At 35.3% G+C, this 18,471-nt stretch overlaps 2 protein-coding genes and 1 pseudogene across 2 annotated transcripts; 2 read left to right on the top strand and 1 right to left on the bottom strand.

Moving 5' to 3' along the window:
- Positions 1-1,500: 1,500 nt before the first annotated feature.
- LOC120123785 (26S proteasome non-ATPase regulatory subunit 2 homolog A-like) lies at positions 1,501-7,544 on the top strand. Its single transcript, XM_039142612.1, has 24 exons — positions 1,501-1,584; positions 1,670-1,770; positions 1,896-2,016; positions 2,373-2,432; positions 2,562-2,629; positions 2,834-2,876; positions 3,006-3,071; positions 3,188-3,226; positions 3,317-3,399; positions 3,582-3,696; positions 3,820-3,894; positions 4,093-4,251; positions 4,458-4,670; positions 4,777-4,917; positions 5,002-5,106; positions 5,320-5,541; positions 5,699-5,812; positions 5,885-6,100; positions 6,422-6,481; positions 6,566-6,679; positions 6,765-6,850; positions 6,976-7,084; positions 7,187-7,365; positions 7,456-7,544. Exons 1-24 carry the CDS (start codon positions 1,501-1,503, stop codon positions 7,529-7,531), a joined length of 2,649 nt encoding a protein of 882 aa, XP_038998543.1. The 3' UTR covers positions 7,532-7,544.
- A 3,853-nt stretch (positions 7,545-11,397) lies between these two features.
- LOC120123789 (zinc finger CCCH domain-containing protein 2-like) lies at positions 11,398-12,417 on the bottom strand. Its single transcript, XM_039142617.1, has one exon. The coding sequence runs from the start codon at positions 12,383-12,385 to the stop codon at positions 11,453-11,455; it is 933 nt and encodes a 310-aa protein (XP_038998548.1). The 5' UTR covers positions 12,386-12,417; the 3' UTR covers positions 11,398-11,452.
- A 1,748-nt stretch (positions 12,418-14,165) lies between these two features.
- On the top strand, positions 14,166-18,471 carry LOC120123927 (annotated as a pseudogene).

The following is an 18,471-nucleotide window of genomic DNA, read 5'->3' on the forward strand; positions in this document are numbered from 1 at the left end:
AAGTTGACCTTGTGACCTTCATTATTGTTAAGTCTTATCCACAATTATTTATATTTTTCATCGTTCATGTCACATCTAAATTAATCATTTTCGTTAAAAATTAACAGTATTACGAGTTAAACGTTAATCTACAGACTTTGATATGATAAAATCTGATTTTAAAATCTCAAACTATTATCGTATCTCAATCATCATATGAACGTTCAGTTCATGATACTACCAATTTTTTTAACGAAAAATGATAAATTTGAAACATAATAAATAGTCAAATAATCATTTTATATTTTTTAATGGTCGAAACATTAACCTAAATAACATTATATGGTTGGAGGATATTTTGCAGTTAAGAACTTAATAAAATAGTACCGTATAGTCAGTGAACCACTCATATACCTTACTCTATTTTATAAAGATTATATAATTTAAAAAGGTCAAGATTAATGATGTCAATTTAGTTGTCGGCTTAATTTTTTGGCATACATTTTAAAAAAATGGTTGTCTCTTTTCCCCATATATATAGAGTAAGAGGGATGTAAGATAGTAGGCTATCTCCAACACCAGGTTGAGAGCAGTTTCCGTAAGAGACCTCTGAATTATGAAATGCCCTCCGTGGGACTCGATCTCACGACCTCAAGGTTAAGAACCTTGTGCTCTACCAACTGAGCTGTATGGTCATTTCTTTGGCATACATTTTATTATACTTATTTAGTCGAACGTGTTCATGTATAATTTTGGGATTTAAAATTACTTGATTAAACCATTTTTATCTGATAAATATAAACTTGATTTTCATGCTCCACTTGATATCATATGCACCTACTTCATATTTTTGAAATGAGCTCCTTCAACATATTTGAATTTGATTTATTCAATAACTTAGGTTTCTTATTCTTAATTTGAAATCGAAATTATCGAGCAGAACTTAAGTAGCTGGTTTGCATCTTTTTAGTAACAAATTATTTGAGCCGAAACTAATCCAATGTTTCGATCCATATATTTTAGAATAAACTATGTATTCAATATTTAAACTATAAATTTTGGTCCATATTAGTACCTAAACTTTTAACTTTGCGTTTAATACCTAAACTATAAGTCTTGGTCCGTTTTTGTGCCTAAAATTTTTATTTCTTTCAAAACTTAACATTAAATTTTGAAAAAAAGTACTACAATGAAACAAATACTAAAATTTAGGTATGGTTTTGAAAAAGCTAAAAGTTTAGGTAGTAAAACAAATCAAAACTGATAGCTTAAATACTAAATGCGTAATTTACCCTATATTTTAAATGGGCTTTAAAATGATAAGCCAGTTAACCCATATGTCCGGTTGGGCCTGCTCCAAGTACCCAAACTTTTTCAGCTTTTGTTTAATGAGAAGGAGACACTGGATTGCTTGGGGAGAAATTAATTCAAAGATAACAAATCCTATTTGTTGTTCTTTTCTTCATAGCATTCTCCCCCCAATAATCCCTAAAGTAAAACCCAATAAGCAACCTAATTACGATGTCAGATCCGAAGAAAGACGCCGGGACTTCCCAGCCGAAGGCTCCGGCCAAGGATCCTAAGAAGAAAGAGGAGGAGGATCTGGTGAGTCGCCGTTCTGGATTTGGGTTTTTGTTGGAAATTTTGATTCGTTTTCTAAATTAGTTTATTTTCCCCCTTATATACGCAGTCGGAGGAGGATTTGGCTTTGAAACAGCAATTGGAGTTATACGTAGAGAGAGTTCAGGATTCTGATCCCGGACTACAGAAAGTAGCTCTTGAGAGCATGAGGTGAGTGAATCGAATTAGGGTTTGTTAGTTGGTTTCACAGTTAGTGGGAGTATCCATTGATGGGTTTAGTTTCAATGCTTGAATTCAGCTTAATTTTTTATGGTTTGATTTAATATTCTTTGTAGGCATGAAATCCGCACCTCGACGAGCTCCATGACTTCTGTTCCCAAGCCATTGAAGTTTCTCCGTCCTCATTATGAAACCCTGAAATCTTTTTATGAGACAATGCCGAATTCCGATTTGAAGGTGTTAGTTGTTTTGCTTTGATTCGTTTCCATTACATCTTTTTTTTAGTATTGTCAATTTGGGCTATAAGCAGTGCAGGGAAGGATGGTTTAGATGGAGGCATTATTTCCATAGGGGTGCTGTGAATTTTTTTTTTTCTAAATAATTTTGGATGAATATTAATCTATATAAAATGTTGGGTTATTTAGGTTACTGCTTATTAATTAGGTTTAGGCAGAAGCATACAATCATTCTGATTACAATTAGCCATTATTTAAAAAATCAGGATTTTCAGTTTACTTAAAAGTATTTTATTACAAGATATTTCATTTTCTGCTTATTTTCTGCATCACTAAATTATTTTAACTTGTTTGCAGAAATACCTGGCGGATATCCTTTCAGTGTTGGCACTGACCATGTCTGCAGAGGGCGAGCGGGTAACTTTCAAGTTTTTGATTTTCTGGAACACTCTTAAGTCTTAAGTGTGAAATTTCACATATTTTGTTTATTTCTATTTTTTATCCCCTGTTGTTTTTAGCTCTAGTTTTGATTTGATAATCCTACAGGAGAGTTTGAAGTACAGATTGTTGGGTTCAGAAGGTGACATTGGTTCATGGGGTCATGAATATGTGAGGTGAGCGTTGTCCGAAGTGATAACATACTGATTTATTCATATAATATTTTCCTGGAAATTTTATATTACCTGTTCTTCATTAGCTATATCTGGTCAAGCTTGTGAAAAATTTTAGATTATGATCATGCCTTAATTTTTTTCTGTTGGTACTTTAGTTTCAAGTTCCACTATTTGGTTGGTGCTCACTTTATCATTTGTTGTTAGGAACTTGGCAGGAGAAATTTCACAAGAGTATATCAAGCGACAGGTTAGAAGTCGTAAGGAACCTTTAGACATAATAGTTTCTCTGAGTTCAGCACCTGAGAGTTCTCTGTAATGGTGATAACTGAGTAAGTTTATCTGGTTTTGAATTGTATTTCTTTTGTTGCTAATACAGAGTGAAGAGGCTCCAATTGAAGATATGATGGAGCTTGTGCAACAAATTGTTTCTTTTCACATGAAGGTATAACTCTCTCCTTGTCATATGTAGCATAACACGCAATTGATTTTTTGCAGAAATTTTCTTTTAAAAAATTACGTTGGTTTCCTGTTTCTGAAACTTCTGTACTTTTGATGCAGCACAATGCTGAACCTGAAGCTGTTGATCTCTTGATGGAGGTACGACAACATTTTATCTCTTAAAGTTTCTATTTGAATTCCCTTCTCTTGTTATCGAGCTTGAAACATGTGTTTTTCGCCTAACTGCAGGTTGAGGATCTTGATCTTTTAGTTGAGCATGTTGATAAAACAAATTTCAAGAGAACTTGTCTATACCTCACCAGTGCTGCTAGGTATGTCGTTTAAAAGCTTTGGGCTACTTGTTTAGCGCAAACAATAATGCATTGAAATTTGTAGTCTAAAATTGCTGAACTGAAATTTACAATTAAATGTTTGATGATTGTTCCCATGACAAAGGATGTTGAGTTCCCTTGCTCTCCCCTATGATAACATTCCATGATGCAAACTTTTGCAGATACCTTCCTGGACCTGATGACATGTTAGTATTGGATATTGCATACACGATTTATCTGAAATTTGAGGAATTCGCAAGTGCACTTCAAATTGCACTGTCCCTTGACAACATGCAGGTTTGTTTTCTATTATCTTCCTCTCTTTTCATGCCATGCAGCATTGTTGGGAAACTTTGTCTTAGGATGTCAGTATTGAATTGAATTATGTATTCTCTAATAATTTATTGTTTGCTCTTGCAGCATGTGAGACAGGTGTTTATGTCTTGTGATGATCAGCTAAAGAAGATGCAGTTTTGCTATATTCTTGCTCGGCATGTAAGTACACTGCTTGCTTTGCCATATCGCTGTTGTAACTATTTGTTGCCAAATATGCCATTTCATAGTCAAAATCGGGTATTGATAGCCTTCAATATCTCTAGGCTTGTTAGTTTGTGTATCATGTATTCATGGGAGTGAATGTGCATGTGTTTGATTCATATGACATTTTTTGCATTATTTATTTATTTTTTGCAGGGCATTACTTTTGAGCTTGATGATGAGATGGTTGCAGATGACGACGGCAGAGAAGCTTTGCAAGATATCATCAACAATACTAAATTAAGTGAAAGTTATCTCACTCTTGCTCGTGATATCGAGGTTATGGAGCCTAAATCTCCGGAAGATATCTATAAGGTTTGGACTTTGAAACTTGCCAGATATTTTGAGTTTGTATTTTAGACCTGGTGCTGTATCAATAGTGTAGTGTCTGGATGGAACACCTCTCCCAATTTATTTTTCCCCTTTCCTAAGTGGATGTGAAGTGCTTAAATTCATCTCAGTTTTTATAGCGAGCTTCTTTTTGACATTATCCATGTTCGATAATTTTCTTCATTTGCCAGGCTCACTTGCTTGATGGCCGTGCTAGTGCTGGTGCGAGTGTTGACTCAGCTAGACAAAACTTGGCTGCTACATTTGTCAATGCATTTGTTAATGTGGGCTTTGGCCAGGATAAGTTAATGACGGCGCCAGCAGACTCTTCAATTGGTGGTTCAACTGGAAACTGGCTTTTCAAAAACAAAGAACATGGGAAGACCAGTGCTGCAGCAAGTCTGGTATGGTTAGCCTATTAAATTTTGCTTCAATGTGTGTTTGCATAAGTTGGTATTCAGTTTCTATTTGGAATCTATTTTAAATATATATTCACCTTCCCCGTAACAGGGTATGATTCTATTGTGGGATGTAGACTCTGGGCTTGCTCAGATTGACAAGTATTTCCATAGCAATGATAACCATGTGATTGCTGGAGCATTACTAGGGGTTGGGATCGTCAACTGTGGTGTTAAGAACGATTGTGATCCTGTAAGTTTCTTTTCTTCTCTGCATTTCATGTTTCATGCACAGTGTATAATGTTTTCTAAATGTCTGTCTTGTTTCTTTTATCAGGCACTGGCTCTTTTGAGTGAATACATAAGTAAAGAAGATTCTTCGGTCCGAATTGGTGCAATTATGGGTTTGGGAATTGCATATGCCGGTGCTCAAAATGAGCAGGTGTACATCTCTCTCTTTCTCTTGTGAAATTGTAGTTCATTGCATGGCAGTTATATTCAATGTGATGAATACTTTTTACATTTGCTATCTTTTAATTGAATCCACTTAATGTTTTGGTCCTTATAGTTTCTAAGAACTTCTCTAATTTTCTTTTGCAATCCGGCTTTGGATCATATTTAGCTATTCTGGAAGTTGACCATTGTTAATTGACAGATCTGTAGTAGCTTGACTCCCATACTTAATGATGCAAAAGCGCCTCTTGATGTAATTGCTTTTACTGCAATTTCCTTGGGTTTGATATATGTGGGTTCCTGCAATGAGGAAGTTGCACAGGCTATAATATTTGCTTTAATGGACCGAAGTGAGTCAGAATTGGGTGAGCCCCTCACTCGTCTTCTGCCTCTTGCTCTTGGCCTTTTATACCTGGGAAAGCAGGTAAATAACATTTTTTTGGCTTTTCGAATATAGTTGATTAAATGTTCTTTTGGTAGTAGATTGTTTATGTTTTAATTCAGCTTGAGAAAAAGTTTGATATATGCAATTTTGCGAGGTTTCATCCTGACTTGTTTGTAAACACTTTCATTCTTAACAGGAAAGCGTGGAGGCCACTGCAGAGGTCTCAAAAACGTTTAATGAAAAAATAAGAAAATATTGTGACATGACACTACTTTCTTGTGCCTACGCTGGAACTGGGAATGTTCTAAAGGCAAGTTCATTCATTAACTTGCTCTTCAAATTCGAGTTGACATGAATATTAGCTTAACCTTTTCATATGCAGGTCCAAAACCTTCTCGGTCATTGTGCTCAGCATCTTGAAAAGGGTGAAACCCACCAGGGTCCAGCTGTGCTTGGAATTGCCATGGTAGCAATGGCTGAAGAATTGGGTCTTGAGATGTCAATTCGTTCGTTAGAGCATCTTTTGCAGTATGGTGAGCAGAATATCCGGCGGGCAGTTCCCTTGGCTCTTGGTCTTCTTTGCATATCAAACCCAAAGGTAAATCAATCCCATTAAATGTCACTGAACGACATAGTTTGATCATTTCGAGAGAACTTTCAGGTTGAGGATTTAAAGGCACCACCTTTTCATCATAGCCAATGAGCTACAGCATTTTATTGATCTATAGGACATATTGAACTGAAATCGATAAGCCGACTAGACTTAATATGGACTCTTTTCTTCTCTATCTACATTACCCTGTTCTTGAACCAAGGTTTTAAGATCAAGGAATATTAGTTGATGAAGCTGCGGAATGAGGTTTGCAATACCTTTTATATCTTTCCTGTTATCTCATTTGCTTCACATATATGTTATCAGGTTAATGTGATGGACACTTTAAGCAGGCTGAGTCATGATTCAGATTCAGAAGTTGCAATGGTAAGATGATTCGAATAAAGGGGTTTTTTTGGTGTTGTTTTTTTCCCCATCACCTTGACTCAATTGTTTGTACTGATGCTACAGGCTGCGGTTATCTCCTTGGGTTTAATAGGTGCTGGAACAAATAATGCTCGCATAGCTAGCATGCTTCGCAATCTTTCAAGTTATTACTACAAAGATGCTAGCCTTCTATTCTGTGTATGTATTCTTGTGCCTGTCTTTATAGTTCGTTTCATGATACCATGTGCTTTGTGAGACAACCAAGGTTGGATTGCTTGTCCAGGTGCGAATTGCTCAAGGTTTAGTACATTTGGGGAAGGGTCTGTTGACTCTTAATCCATATCATTCCGACCGCTTTTTGCTATCACCGTAAGTGTTTCTTCCCACATAAACATCCACCAAAGTAGAAAACGAAAATCGCAAAATCATGTACACGGTTCTCCATCTTGGTTCCCCTTACAAAAAAATTATCTTTTTTTTGTTTCTCATTCCAGGACTGCACTTGCTGGTTTGGTTACAATGCTGCATGCATGTCTCGATATGAAAGCTATGGTATTGGGGAAATACCATTATATTCTCTACTTCATTGTTTTGGCAATGCAGGTCAGTAATCGGTTTTGGTCGTACTACTTACTTTCCCGCTCCATGTGTTTGTCAACTCATTTTTCTTCTTCTCATTATCGTGGAATATTGTGTTCTTTACAGCCAAGGATGTTTATGACCGTTGACGAAAACCTCAAACCTCTATCGGTCCCAGTCCGTGTGGGTCAAGCTGTTGATGTTGTTGGGCAAGCTGGTCGACCCAAGACCATCACTGGCTTCCAAACCCATTCCACCCCAGTTCTTCTTGCTGCCGGTGATAGAGCAGAGCTGGCTACCGAAAAGTAAGTTACCTCATCGATGAGCCACATCGAATGTTGCGTGATTTATACGAGATGTCGGACTTTGCTAACGATCTCTCCCGTTTTTGGCAGGTATATCCCGCTGTCACCCATACTGGAGGGGCATGTTATTTTGAAAGAGAATCCGGAGTATAGAGAGGATAGTTAAAAGTTAAAAGAAGGCAAGAATTTGGTGGTTGCTTTTTGATTTGTGTAGTTTTAACCCTCATTTAGACTTTTCTTTTTTAACTTCGTTTTTTTTTCATCCTAAAGTTTACATTGAACGAATAGACATAAAAACCCGAAGGGTGTAGTACGTGAAATTATCTTCTTAATTTCATCTGCTCATGAGAAAAATTCATATTTTTTCTATTATCATTACAAATAGGCCTGGATACGAATCGAACGTTCAGTAAATTGTTACTGAACCGTTCGGCGAGAAGTTCATTTATGCTTGTTTATTTATTAAAACAACATGAACAATATTTTATGTTTGTTTAATTAAATGAATGAACATGAATAATAATTGTTTGTTCATATATGTTTATTCGTTTATGCTTTTCAGACCAATATTAAAACTTAATAAATTTTAATTAAACTCGTTAATATTTTTAAACTCAAATAAAAAAATATTTAAATCAATTAAAGAAAATATAAATCCTAAAATTATTTGAAAAAAAAAACTCTTCTCAAATATAAACTCAAATAAATTTATGTTTGTTCATTTATATTGATTTCCATTGATTTACGTTCGTTCATTTGCGTTCGTTTATATTTTAAACGAATGAATATAAATGAACATAAACAAGTTTAATTTCTTAATGAATGAATACGAATAAGAAATTTCATTCGTTTATTTGTTCGTTCGAAGTTAAACGCTTGTCTGTGTTTGTTTGCAAACCTAATTATAAATTTAAGGGAGGGAAATAGAATATAAGCTTCGGATTATTATTATGAACCGATTATTTTATAACATTTAAAAGTTTAATATTCAAAATGATATATGGATATAATTTAGTGATATTTTGATTTATTTTGCTCTTATAGGTTTATGCAATAATATGTGCATAATTTGATCATTACTTTAACTATGTTATAGGTGAGATTTAGCGAGCATTTAATAGCACTCAATTAATGGTTTGACTGATAGATACTTGAGGATTTAATTAGAACATTTTAAGATTTGATGATCAATTGAAATTCATGTCATAATTTGAGGATGTCTGATGTTAATGGGGAGGAGGAGAAGAATGCTCTTAGTAAGTCTAAACCTCGTAATCTATGAGAATGTGAGAGAATAAAGATGAATAACTTAATCAATCGGTCATTTGTAAGATAATATGTATAAATCAAGTCGTGGTCTAATTTCAAAAGAAAATTTTTCATTCAAATTCGTTTTTGAATACGGTGAACTAAAACAGATAAATGAATAAAATAATGAGCATATGATGCAATGTCTATAATTACAAATGTATGATGCAAAATGGCCAATCCATTTGACGGTGTTGGCACCATACCTTGCTAGACTATGAGGGCCAATGAGTCATCAAGGTGTAAAAGTATGGGCGTTTGGGGTCCATAGAGGACACCCAGATATCACAAATAATGAATAAAAAATGCAAAATGGTGATCCAACAAAATAAAAGGTAAGAGTAGGTGGGGACTCAAGGCAGAGCTCCTCCCCTAGCTAAGGTCATTTTAGCATGGGCGATGGGGTTTTTTTTCCTAACCCACCTCGTAATAAATGAGACTAGACAGATCGTGAGTTATTAAAAATCAACTCGATCAAAGCTCGATAAATACTCGAGTTTGTGTTTGAGCTCGACTTAAGTTCTTAACGAGCCAAACAAACTATTTGATACTCAACTCGAAAAGCTTGCGAGCAACTCGAAAATATAATATATTAAGATTTTATTTTTTTAAAATAATATTAATGATATTAATATTTATGTGTTGATTTTTTCTAAAAAATGTAATATATGATTTTCATGTATTTAAGGTTCAAGTTTAATGTTTCAATTGAGTTAAATTTAAGATTTTTTTCATTTCGAGCTTTGACGAGCTTCAATTCATATTTTCAAGTTTGGGTCGAGCTTGAAAATTCAACTCGTTTACAACCTAACCCCACACACCATTGTTGTGAAAACCTCACCATTCGGTACCCATGTACACAATTCGATAATGTTTCAACTTTTAGTTCTATTTCATATAAATATTATAAATAAATTATAAAACACTATAAAAATTATACATTATTATAAATATAACGGTTGATGATAATATTCAAATGACAATAACTATAGACCGTTTACTCCTTTTGATTTACATGAAAAATTACAGTTGATAGGTTTAGTATCGATAGTCGGTTAAAGATAATATGTGATTTTTTTTAATTTCCTAACGGGAGAAAAGAAAAGGAAATCCATTTTTTGTTTATGATAAGGATTTATTTTTGGTGTTAAGTGTAGAATCATAATCACTATTCATACGTTGGCAGAATGAATATTTCTACTGTCAATATATTATGTGAACTTATCGGTGATCCGATTTGGCTCCGTTGTAATATTAATTTTTATAATTTATTTGTAATGACTAATAATATTGGATTTTAAATTACAATGACTAATGTGTAATTTTCCTTAGTATGATAATGTCGTGTCCTTGTATATAGAGATGGATGTAGTGTCTTTGTGTATAAAGATAGACCGAAAGAGGCGAGTGGGATAGATCGAAGAGAGACAATATGTAATTTACCATAGTATGATAATGTCGTGTTCTTGTGTAGATAGATAGACCTGTCCTTATGTATAGAGATGGATGTCATGTCTTTGTGTACAGAGATAAACCGAGGGAGACGGGTAGGATGGACCGAGGAGAGATAATATGTAGTTTACCATAGTATGATAATATCGTGTCCTTGTGTATATAGACAGACCGAGAAGTACATAAATAGATCGAGAGGGCGAGTGAGATGAATCGAGGAGGGACAAATTGAGGGACAAGTTGGAGCAGTTTTTAAAACTATTGTATAATTTAGATTTTTTTATGTATTTCTTATTAAAAATATGTTTTTACTTTCGAAATTTTATAAGTTCAAATTCATCCCTAAATTTTTATAAATTTAAATTTACCTTATCAAATTTAAAAAAATTCAAATTCGTCACTCTTATAATCTAAATTTGTCCTATGAAATTTAAAAAAACTCAAATTCGTCACTCCAACATAAAATCTAACATAAAATCAAATTCGACACTCTAACATAAAGTCCCTCTAATATAAAATCCTACATATAATGTAGGATTAAAATGGATTAAAAAATATTAAATTACTTATGTTTTTTAAAATGGTAAATTTCTAAAAATATAAGCATTATCGAAGTTTCTGTAGATATTATACAAACTACAAAGCATTAAATGGTTCTGGTTAATTCCCCTGCAGAATGCTTGCATGTTTGCCACGTAATCATCTAATATATTTTTAACCCAAAAATCTAGTTGATGCTATTAGGTTGACCACGTAAATCAACATATATACATACATATACATGCATTTCAATTATATGCATTGCAAACATATATACATGCATATACATAAATATATACCCATAGGACCTAAGTGCATCCCATTATTTTAGAAAAGTGATTAAATTTAACTTAATGTGTTAAGGAAAAAAATTACAAATTTTATATACCCATTATTTAAAAAAAAAGAAAATTAAAATTTTAGACCAATTTTTAAATTTATTTCTGGATCCGCCACTGATTACAAAAAAAAAAATATATATATATATATATATATACATAACCATTATCAAGGAGAAATGGAGATCTGGCTTCATCAATTAATTCAGAAGTTAAATGTTACAAAAATAAAGGATTCTTATCAAATCTCTTGAGAAGTTCACAGACAAAGGAATCAAACACAAATCAAAAGCTTGAAGCAATTATCAAATCGGCAATCTTTAACCCGAATCACACATAAATATATACACTTTGAACATCTCATATACATACATACGCATATATGTGTGTGTATGTTGTCTTCATCATCATCATCATCATCATATCATCGTTGATCATCCTTCAATTCTCTACATGAGCAGCTCATTAACCCAGCCAAGATCAGGATCAGGGTCACAAACGGCGCCGTTTTGCTGCCAATCATCTTCCCCGCCGGACGAAACATCAAGCCAGGGATTATTAATGTCTGCATTTCGGGCAGCAGCCATTGGCGAAGTAACATCATAGAGATTCATGGTTTCCAACGAACTCATCAGCTCGTTGAAATAAATATCATCGTAACTGCTCGTCATTTCTGTCCCAAGCTTACTTAAACGATCATTGTACCTCGAGACCCGTGAAAATCCGGATGTCTGCTGGTTTAACGGCGACAGAGGCGGCGAAAGAGACTGCGATCTTGAAAACTGAGGCAGGCCCATTAAAGTACTCGTGGGGGACGAGGTAACAGGGTGACAAAACAAGCAACAATGGCTGTTGTTGTTGTTGTCTGGATTTTTGTACTTCGGCAATGGCGGCTCCGGCAAGAGACGGAGCTCACGTGAAGAGTGAGCGAAAAAGCAGACCTTACGCTTACATTTCTTTCCATCTTTGCAAGCTTCGGTTCTGTATCGTGTAGGGTGGAGCCAGCATTCAAACACCCCGTGAGCAAACTCGCAGTCGTCCCCGCGAGGGCATCCGCCGCCGCTTCGAAAGTCGGAGCAGATGGTGGAGGCGTACCCGAACCGTCTCGGGTCTCGACGGCGTGCCTTCTCTCTAGGATGAAGGAAGGGACAATCGGTCCAATCGTGGCTCCGGTTCCTAGTACACTTCCTCACCTTGAACTCGTACATGCGGAAATGGTCACCGCCGTAGGGATCATCAGCCCCACCGCAGTCGTCTTGTTCATGAAGTTTGTTCACGGCGGTGTTGGAACATAGCTGGAGTTTCCTCGGAGGGATTTCAATATCGTTGAAGGGCATGTTCAAGGAGAGATGATGGTATGAAGGGTCACAGGCAGTGCTCATGGGGGCCGGTAATCGATTATAAGAGAATAAAGTGTTGAGTGATATGGGGACAAAGGACTTTGGAGGGGGACTTACATATATAGGAGCCATGGGGGAGTAAACTCATATCATATATAATATTAAAAAGAATAATCATGAATATTAAAATAATTAATACTTATGTTCAAATAGAGTGGTTTGGTAAAATAATTATTATTATTCTTTGAAATTTTTGATCCGAGTATAGAGATATTAAAAGAGTGTGTGATTAATATTAAATGATTAACAATTATATTCGAATATATATTGTTGTGTATTTACTATAAAAAAATAATATTTATAAACTATATAATGAAGTGTGGAAAAGTCTGGAAAGAAGTTAGGTATGGGTGAAGAGATGCGTGGAGGAAGATGATTAAGGGATAAGCATGCACAAAGGGGGATGTGTCACCTACACAAAGCGCAGCCTTGCAATGTGTTGGCTCTTTGCTGAGAAAACCCTAATAAGGTGTTGCCTTTAGGGTCATCCTCATGGCTTTGGAATTTTGCAGATCAAGCTATCCTACATGTGTCACCCCTCCATTGACATACACACGTATACAAATGGATATTCGATCCGAACTTGATATATTTTGGCTCGATCTGATTTGATACAATCATTTAAAAAATCGAATTCAAATCGATTTTTTTTAAAAAAAGAATAATGTCAAGTTTAAGATGAAATATATTTAATCTAAACTAAGAATAATAATATAATCAATCTTGACTTAAAGGTTATTTTTGTCATCCTCGAAGTTGTTTAGGATATTCATCTAGTCTTTAAAATTCGTTTTGACTAATATAACCGTAAGTTTTCGATGTTTACCAACTTCAACAATTTTTAGATCATCCAATATTACTGACATGACTTAATGATGATGTAACATTTATTGAAAAATAAATAATAAAATATTTAAAATATTTACTAAATATATCAGATAGAAAAATTCTTAAAAATTTGACCCGATCTCTTAATCTCATTGAAATAAATAATAAAATTTTGAGAATTTATTTTAATCATTGTGTTTAATAAATATTTTAACTTAATCCCTTAATCCATAGACACAGAAGATTTACAATTTTGTTAGTCAAAACAGTTAACGGGCTTCAAGGGCTAAGATAAATACCGTTAACAATTTCGAAGACCAACTTGAGAAAAAATCATAAGAACAAAAATAATACATTGGGTCTACACAAAGACAAAAATTGTCCTTAAATCATTAATCTTTTCGTATTTAACAGTAATTATTATAATAAGTTAGTAACCCTTTATATTTCTTTATTTAGATTCTTATTTTATTTAATAAAAATAATTGTTATATATTTATTTCAAATTAAATCATAATAGATATAAAATTTTTACTCTAAATCTATATCAAATTGAATGACGAGTATAAATTTAATTATATTTAAATTAAATTCGAATATTTCAAAATTTCGATTCGATCAAGGAATATCCCTATATAAAGATGGAGTAGATTCATCATTCTCATAAGCACAGTTTCATTACAACTTAATCAACATTAAACGGTAGTTTTCAGATAATTCATCTCAGCATACATCAAAATCCTAATTGCATCGTATTAATCTGAGCACGACGGAGGCGTTACCCGGAACATTTCATGGCAACGGAAACCGGGAAACTGAAGTGAGTACGACACTCGTCGGGAAGAGACTGAATCCGAGAAGCGATGAACGGAACGTTCATTACGTAGTCCATATCTTCAATGCACTGGCATATGTTCTTCGGCCCCATCCCGTTATGCCTCGCGATTTGGTTGAGTTCTTCAAGGCCGCCGCAACAACCGTCCGCTGGTCTCGGTTCAAATCCGACCAGGTAAGTTATGCATGGAAAGAAGTGGTCCGTCACCCTCGAGCAATAGTTTGGTTTTCTTCCGGCGACGGAGCCGGTGATCGGGAGGAAAATTATGATACAAGCAATAAGGCGAGGCATTGTTGTTTCGAAGGTTATGGTTGGTGGTCGATTGCACAATGTCGGATTATAAATTGAGTTGGCTAAAAATTTGCGACATGCAAGAGTCATGGTCCATAGATTATTAAATTAAACCTATCTTAGAGCAATCTAATTGTTGTTTAATGAGGCATGAGATTTAACAGGACTGAGTTTAGTATTGTAAAGTGTTCTTTGTCATGCATATGCTATACATGATCCAAGAAGATCTGTCATACAACAATTTTAATATCTATCTAATTGTGTCATAAAATAGTGTTATATTTACAAATTACATTCGAATTATATTTGAGTAAATTATACGTTTAATACTCAACTGTCACTTTTGTTCCGTTTTAGTAATTCAATTATTTTTTGTTTCAAATCTAACTTTTGTCACGTTGAGTACTCAACTGGTAGTAGATAATTTCAGGTGGAGAATCACTGCAATTTCAGCAAAGAATATCAAATGCAGAAGGTTCGAATTACTTTATATATGCATTTACCAGCCAACTAAGCCACTAGTGTAATGTCAAATGACTTGCGATGATTCCATATATGCAACTGCTCTCACCTCAATCATGATGATATATATTATTGATGCAGGCATCTGAATCATCTAGTGCAACGGCATCTAACAGTAACTCAGAAGATGAGCCTCAAGCGAAGCTCGTGCCTGATAAAGTAATGGAAGAAATTAAACCCTCTGAGGCAAAGGTAATTAGTGCACTTTTTGTTTCTCATCCGTTTTGAGTATTGATTAGTTTTCATGTATTCTCAGATTAGTAATGATGATAACGATAAGGAAAACATAGGGACTATGTGCTCAAGAAAATGGAAGGTTTGTTGTTAGGGTTCTTTAAAAAAATCAACAGTAACTGAGTTCTGTATGAGTTCTTTGGTTGTCATTACTCATTAACGTGTCTTTGGTTCAACTTTCAGTGCCCTATCTGAAAAATCACATTTAAATGCTCCCGGTGATGGAGAGAAAAGCAAGTAGTTACTGAAACTTGCACCCCCTAAATTGATGAATGCTCAGAAAAAACTGGTGAGCAACAAGAAGCACCTGTCAGCTAAAAGTATAGCTAGTAGTATCAGGAACTCGTCAGTGTTGAAGCCTAAAACTGGCAATGCTGGAACTCCTAATTTGGCTCTAGAAAACCAATCCACTGTGCAAGTAGAAACTGAAGATTGCACCCCTCAACCATTGATGAATTCTCAGAAAAAACTGCTGAGCGACAAGAAGCATCAGACAGCTAAAAAGATAGCTAGTTCCATCAGGAGCTCTTCAGTGTTGAAGCCAAAAACCGACAATGTTGGAACTCCTCATTTGGCTCTAGAAAGCCAAGCCATCAAACGCCAGAAACTGGACGGTGGAAGATCTAGACAGGTGCTTTTTATACGCTCTTCCCTTGCTTGATTTTTAATACGGTTACTTTGTAACTTTAATCTTAAGTTCTGCATTTTTGTTGCTTCCTTCTCTGTATCTCAGATTCTCACTGTGAAGCCCCACAACTTGCCCCACAAGTCAAAACTTGGTCTTGCCAGTGGCAGTTCCAACTTGAACTCTTCTAATGGGAAAACTTTTTAACAAATTGGATATAAAGGTTTGTTTCTATGTGATAAGTTCCTCCATCGCATATTTTCAGTAACAATTGTGAACACCTATTAAAATTTGCTTTGTGTGTTCCTTGAAGGTTTATGTTCGAGAACAAGCAGCACCATTTGTTTCAATGGCAGAAATGATGAACAAATTCCAATCTTGTACCAGAGATTGTCACATTCTGGCAGTTCTTTGTCAAATGTAAATAAACAGAATAACATCATTTCGGCTCGACAAGGATTTGGTTCCTAGACCTCCTTGTTTTCTTCTTTCACTAAATTCCTCCTAACTAATCAGGATAATGCTGCTACTTTTCAGATGCCAATGCTCAAATTGATAAGGCCTAAAGAACCTGACAGAGAATGCACCCGGTTAGAGTGAAGAGCTCTGCAGAGCTTGAGGAAGAAATGATGACTAAAATTCCAAAGTTTAAAGCAAGGCCATTGAACAAGAAGGTCTAATACTTGTACCATCTGATTTATGTGTATTAAACTGATCTTTCTTTGTTCTTTACTGTTAATGATTTTTATCGGTAAGCTTTCTTTAACTTGTTTTCTGTTTTCTTCTCTGGTGCAGATTTTTGAAGCTTCTACACCACTACCTTCATTACCTAGAAGTACTCCAATGCCACCAGAGTTTCAAGTAAATTGTGCTTGAGCATGTGTGTTGGTATGAGATGAAAATGAGGACAATTCTTGGCAGAGTAAAAAGTGTATTGCGTTTGAGGAATTTCATTTCGAGACAATGGCTAGAGCAAGTAAGAATGCAGAGACATCTTCAGTAGCTTCAACGGAAGCGCCTTGTCAGGTTCGGAGAACTATATCCCATACATTTGATGCGTTTTCATTTGGAACCTTGAATAGCTCGCTTACCTTTCTCTCTTTTTTCCCTGTAACAGAATATTGAAAGGAAACCTCAGCTCACAGAACCTAAATCCCCCGTGCTTCAAACATCTTTGAGGGAAAAGTCTCCAAAGGTCAAAAGTTCCATTGAACTTGAGCAGGAGGAACTTGAAAAAGCACCTAAAAGCAAGGCCATTGAATAAAAAGGTACTTTTGCCATCATTTCTATTCTGCATTGTATAATACAGCAACAAATAACCATTTTTACTTGAGGAAGTAACCCTCTAGTTGTTGCCTTGTGTAGATCTTTGAGAGCAAAGAAGAATTGGGAATCTTCTGTAATGCAAAGAAACAGGTGACTATACCTCAAGAATTCCATTTTGCAACGCATGAGAGGATACCACCACCACCACTAGCAGTTTTTGATTTATTGGATAAGGTAATTATTCAAATGAACCAACTGGTTATTATAGTAGCGATTTGAGCATATTTGTTTTGAGGGAAACAACTCTTTATATGTTTGTTCCCTGTCACAGCTTTCCCTGAATTCAGAATCGAGCCATGATCCAATTCCAAGAAACACCATTCCCAATCCATTCCATCTCCACACAGAGGTACATTTCCTTTTTGATGGTATAATACCTGGAAAGATACATAAAGTTCAGTATTTTATGATGTCCCAAACGATCTTCAGGAAAGAAGTGTTGAAAAAGAAAAGAAGTTTGCGATGGAGATTTTAGAGAAGCAGTTTGAAGAGGAACAAGCCAGGGTCCCCAAGGCTACCCCATATTCATACACCACCGACTATCCTGTGGTATGTTAAATTCTTTGTTCTTTCATTTTAATGTTTTGGTCAATTGGAGAGTCTGGTGAGGCACGAGGAGGAGATGAAAAGAGAGATGGAAGAAAGAAAGAAAAAAGAGAAAGAAGAATTCGACCTCAATGTCAATCATAGAGCAGTTGATAGAGCCGAATTCGATCAAAAAGTAAATTCTAGTCCCTCACGCACACTCTTGTGAAGTTTGTTATTTTCATCCAATAAGCAATAATAAATCTTTTTATACAGATCAAAGAGAAAGAAACGATTTACATGAGATACAGAGAGGAGAGTGAGGCTGCAAGAATGGTAAGAATTCGATTTCTTTGTCCTAAACTTGTGCTGTCGATTCTAGTTCTCGGCTTAGCATGTTGTGACAATTAAAGCTAAAAATGTACTTAAATTGCCAGATTGAGGAAGAGAAAGATTGAAGCAACTAAGAGGAACAATGGTTTCCCGTGCTAGGCCTGTTCCCAAATTTGATCATCCTTTCTGCCCACAAAGGTAAGAAAATTTACTCGTCCATCACTGTTCGTACACTTTTCGTGTTGTGTTCGTGGCTTAATGGTGTACGGTTTGGCCAGGTCTTCCAAGGAAACAACAAAACCGATATCACCGCGTCTACGAGTTCTCCAAAGAATAGGAAGGAAGAAAATGGTCAGTTCGATCAACACACCAACTTCAAGTCCGGCCAACCATATGAGATGATTTTGGTATCAGGAAACCGAGTCGTGCAGGCACCGCCGCCACCGACGGGAGGGGGTTGTTCAAGAACTTTTGAACCCCTTGTGAAACAACTCAAGGACCAAACCATTAACCATCATTAACCGCCATGTACGTTCATTTTGTTGAAAT

This window comes from Hibiscus syriacus, unplaced genomic scaffold, assembly GCF_006381635.1.
Source record: "Hibiscus syriacus cultivar Baekdansim isolate YM2019G1 unplaced genomic scaffold, ASM638163v2 tig00110403_pilon, whole genome shotgun sequence".
NCBI classification, from domain to species: domain Eukaryota; kingdom Viridiplantae; phylum Streptophyta; class Magnoliopsida; order Malvales; family Malvaceae; genus Hibiscus; species Hibiscus syriacus.

Coding starts and splice junctions, on each gene's coding strand:
- LOC120123785 (XM_039142612.1), top strand. CDS start 1,501: ATGTCAGATCCGAAGAAAGACGCCGGGACTTCCCAGCCGAAGGCTCCG. Junction 3,072..3,187: donor TTGTTTCTTTTCACATGAAG/GTATAACTCTCT, acceptor CTTTTGATGCAG/CACAATGCTGAACCTGAAGC. Junction 6,101..6,421: donor TTTGCATATCAAACCCAAAG/GTAAATCAATCC, acceptor ATATGTTATCAG/GTTAATGTGATGGACACTTT.
- LOC120123789 (XM_039142617.1), bottom strand. CDS start 12,385: ATGAGCACTGCCTGTGACCCTTCATACCATCATCTCTCCTTGAACATG.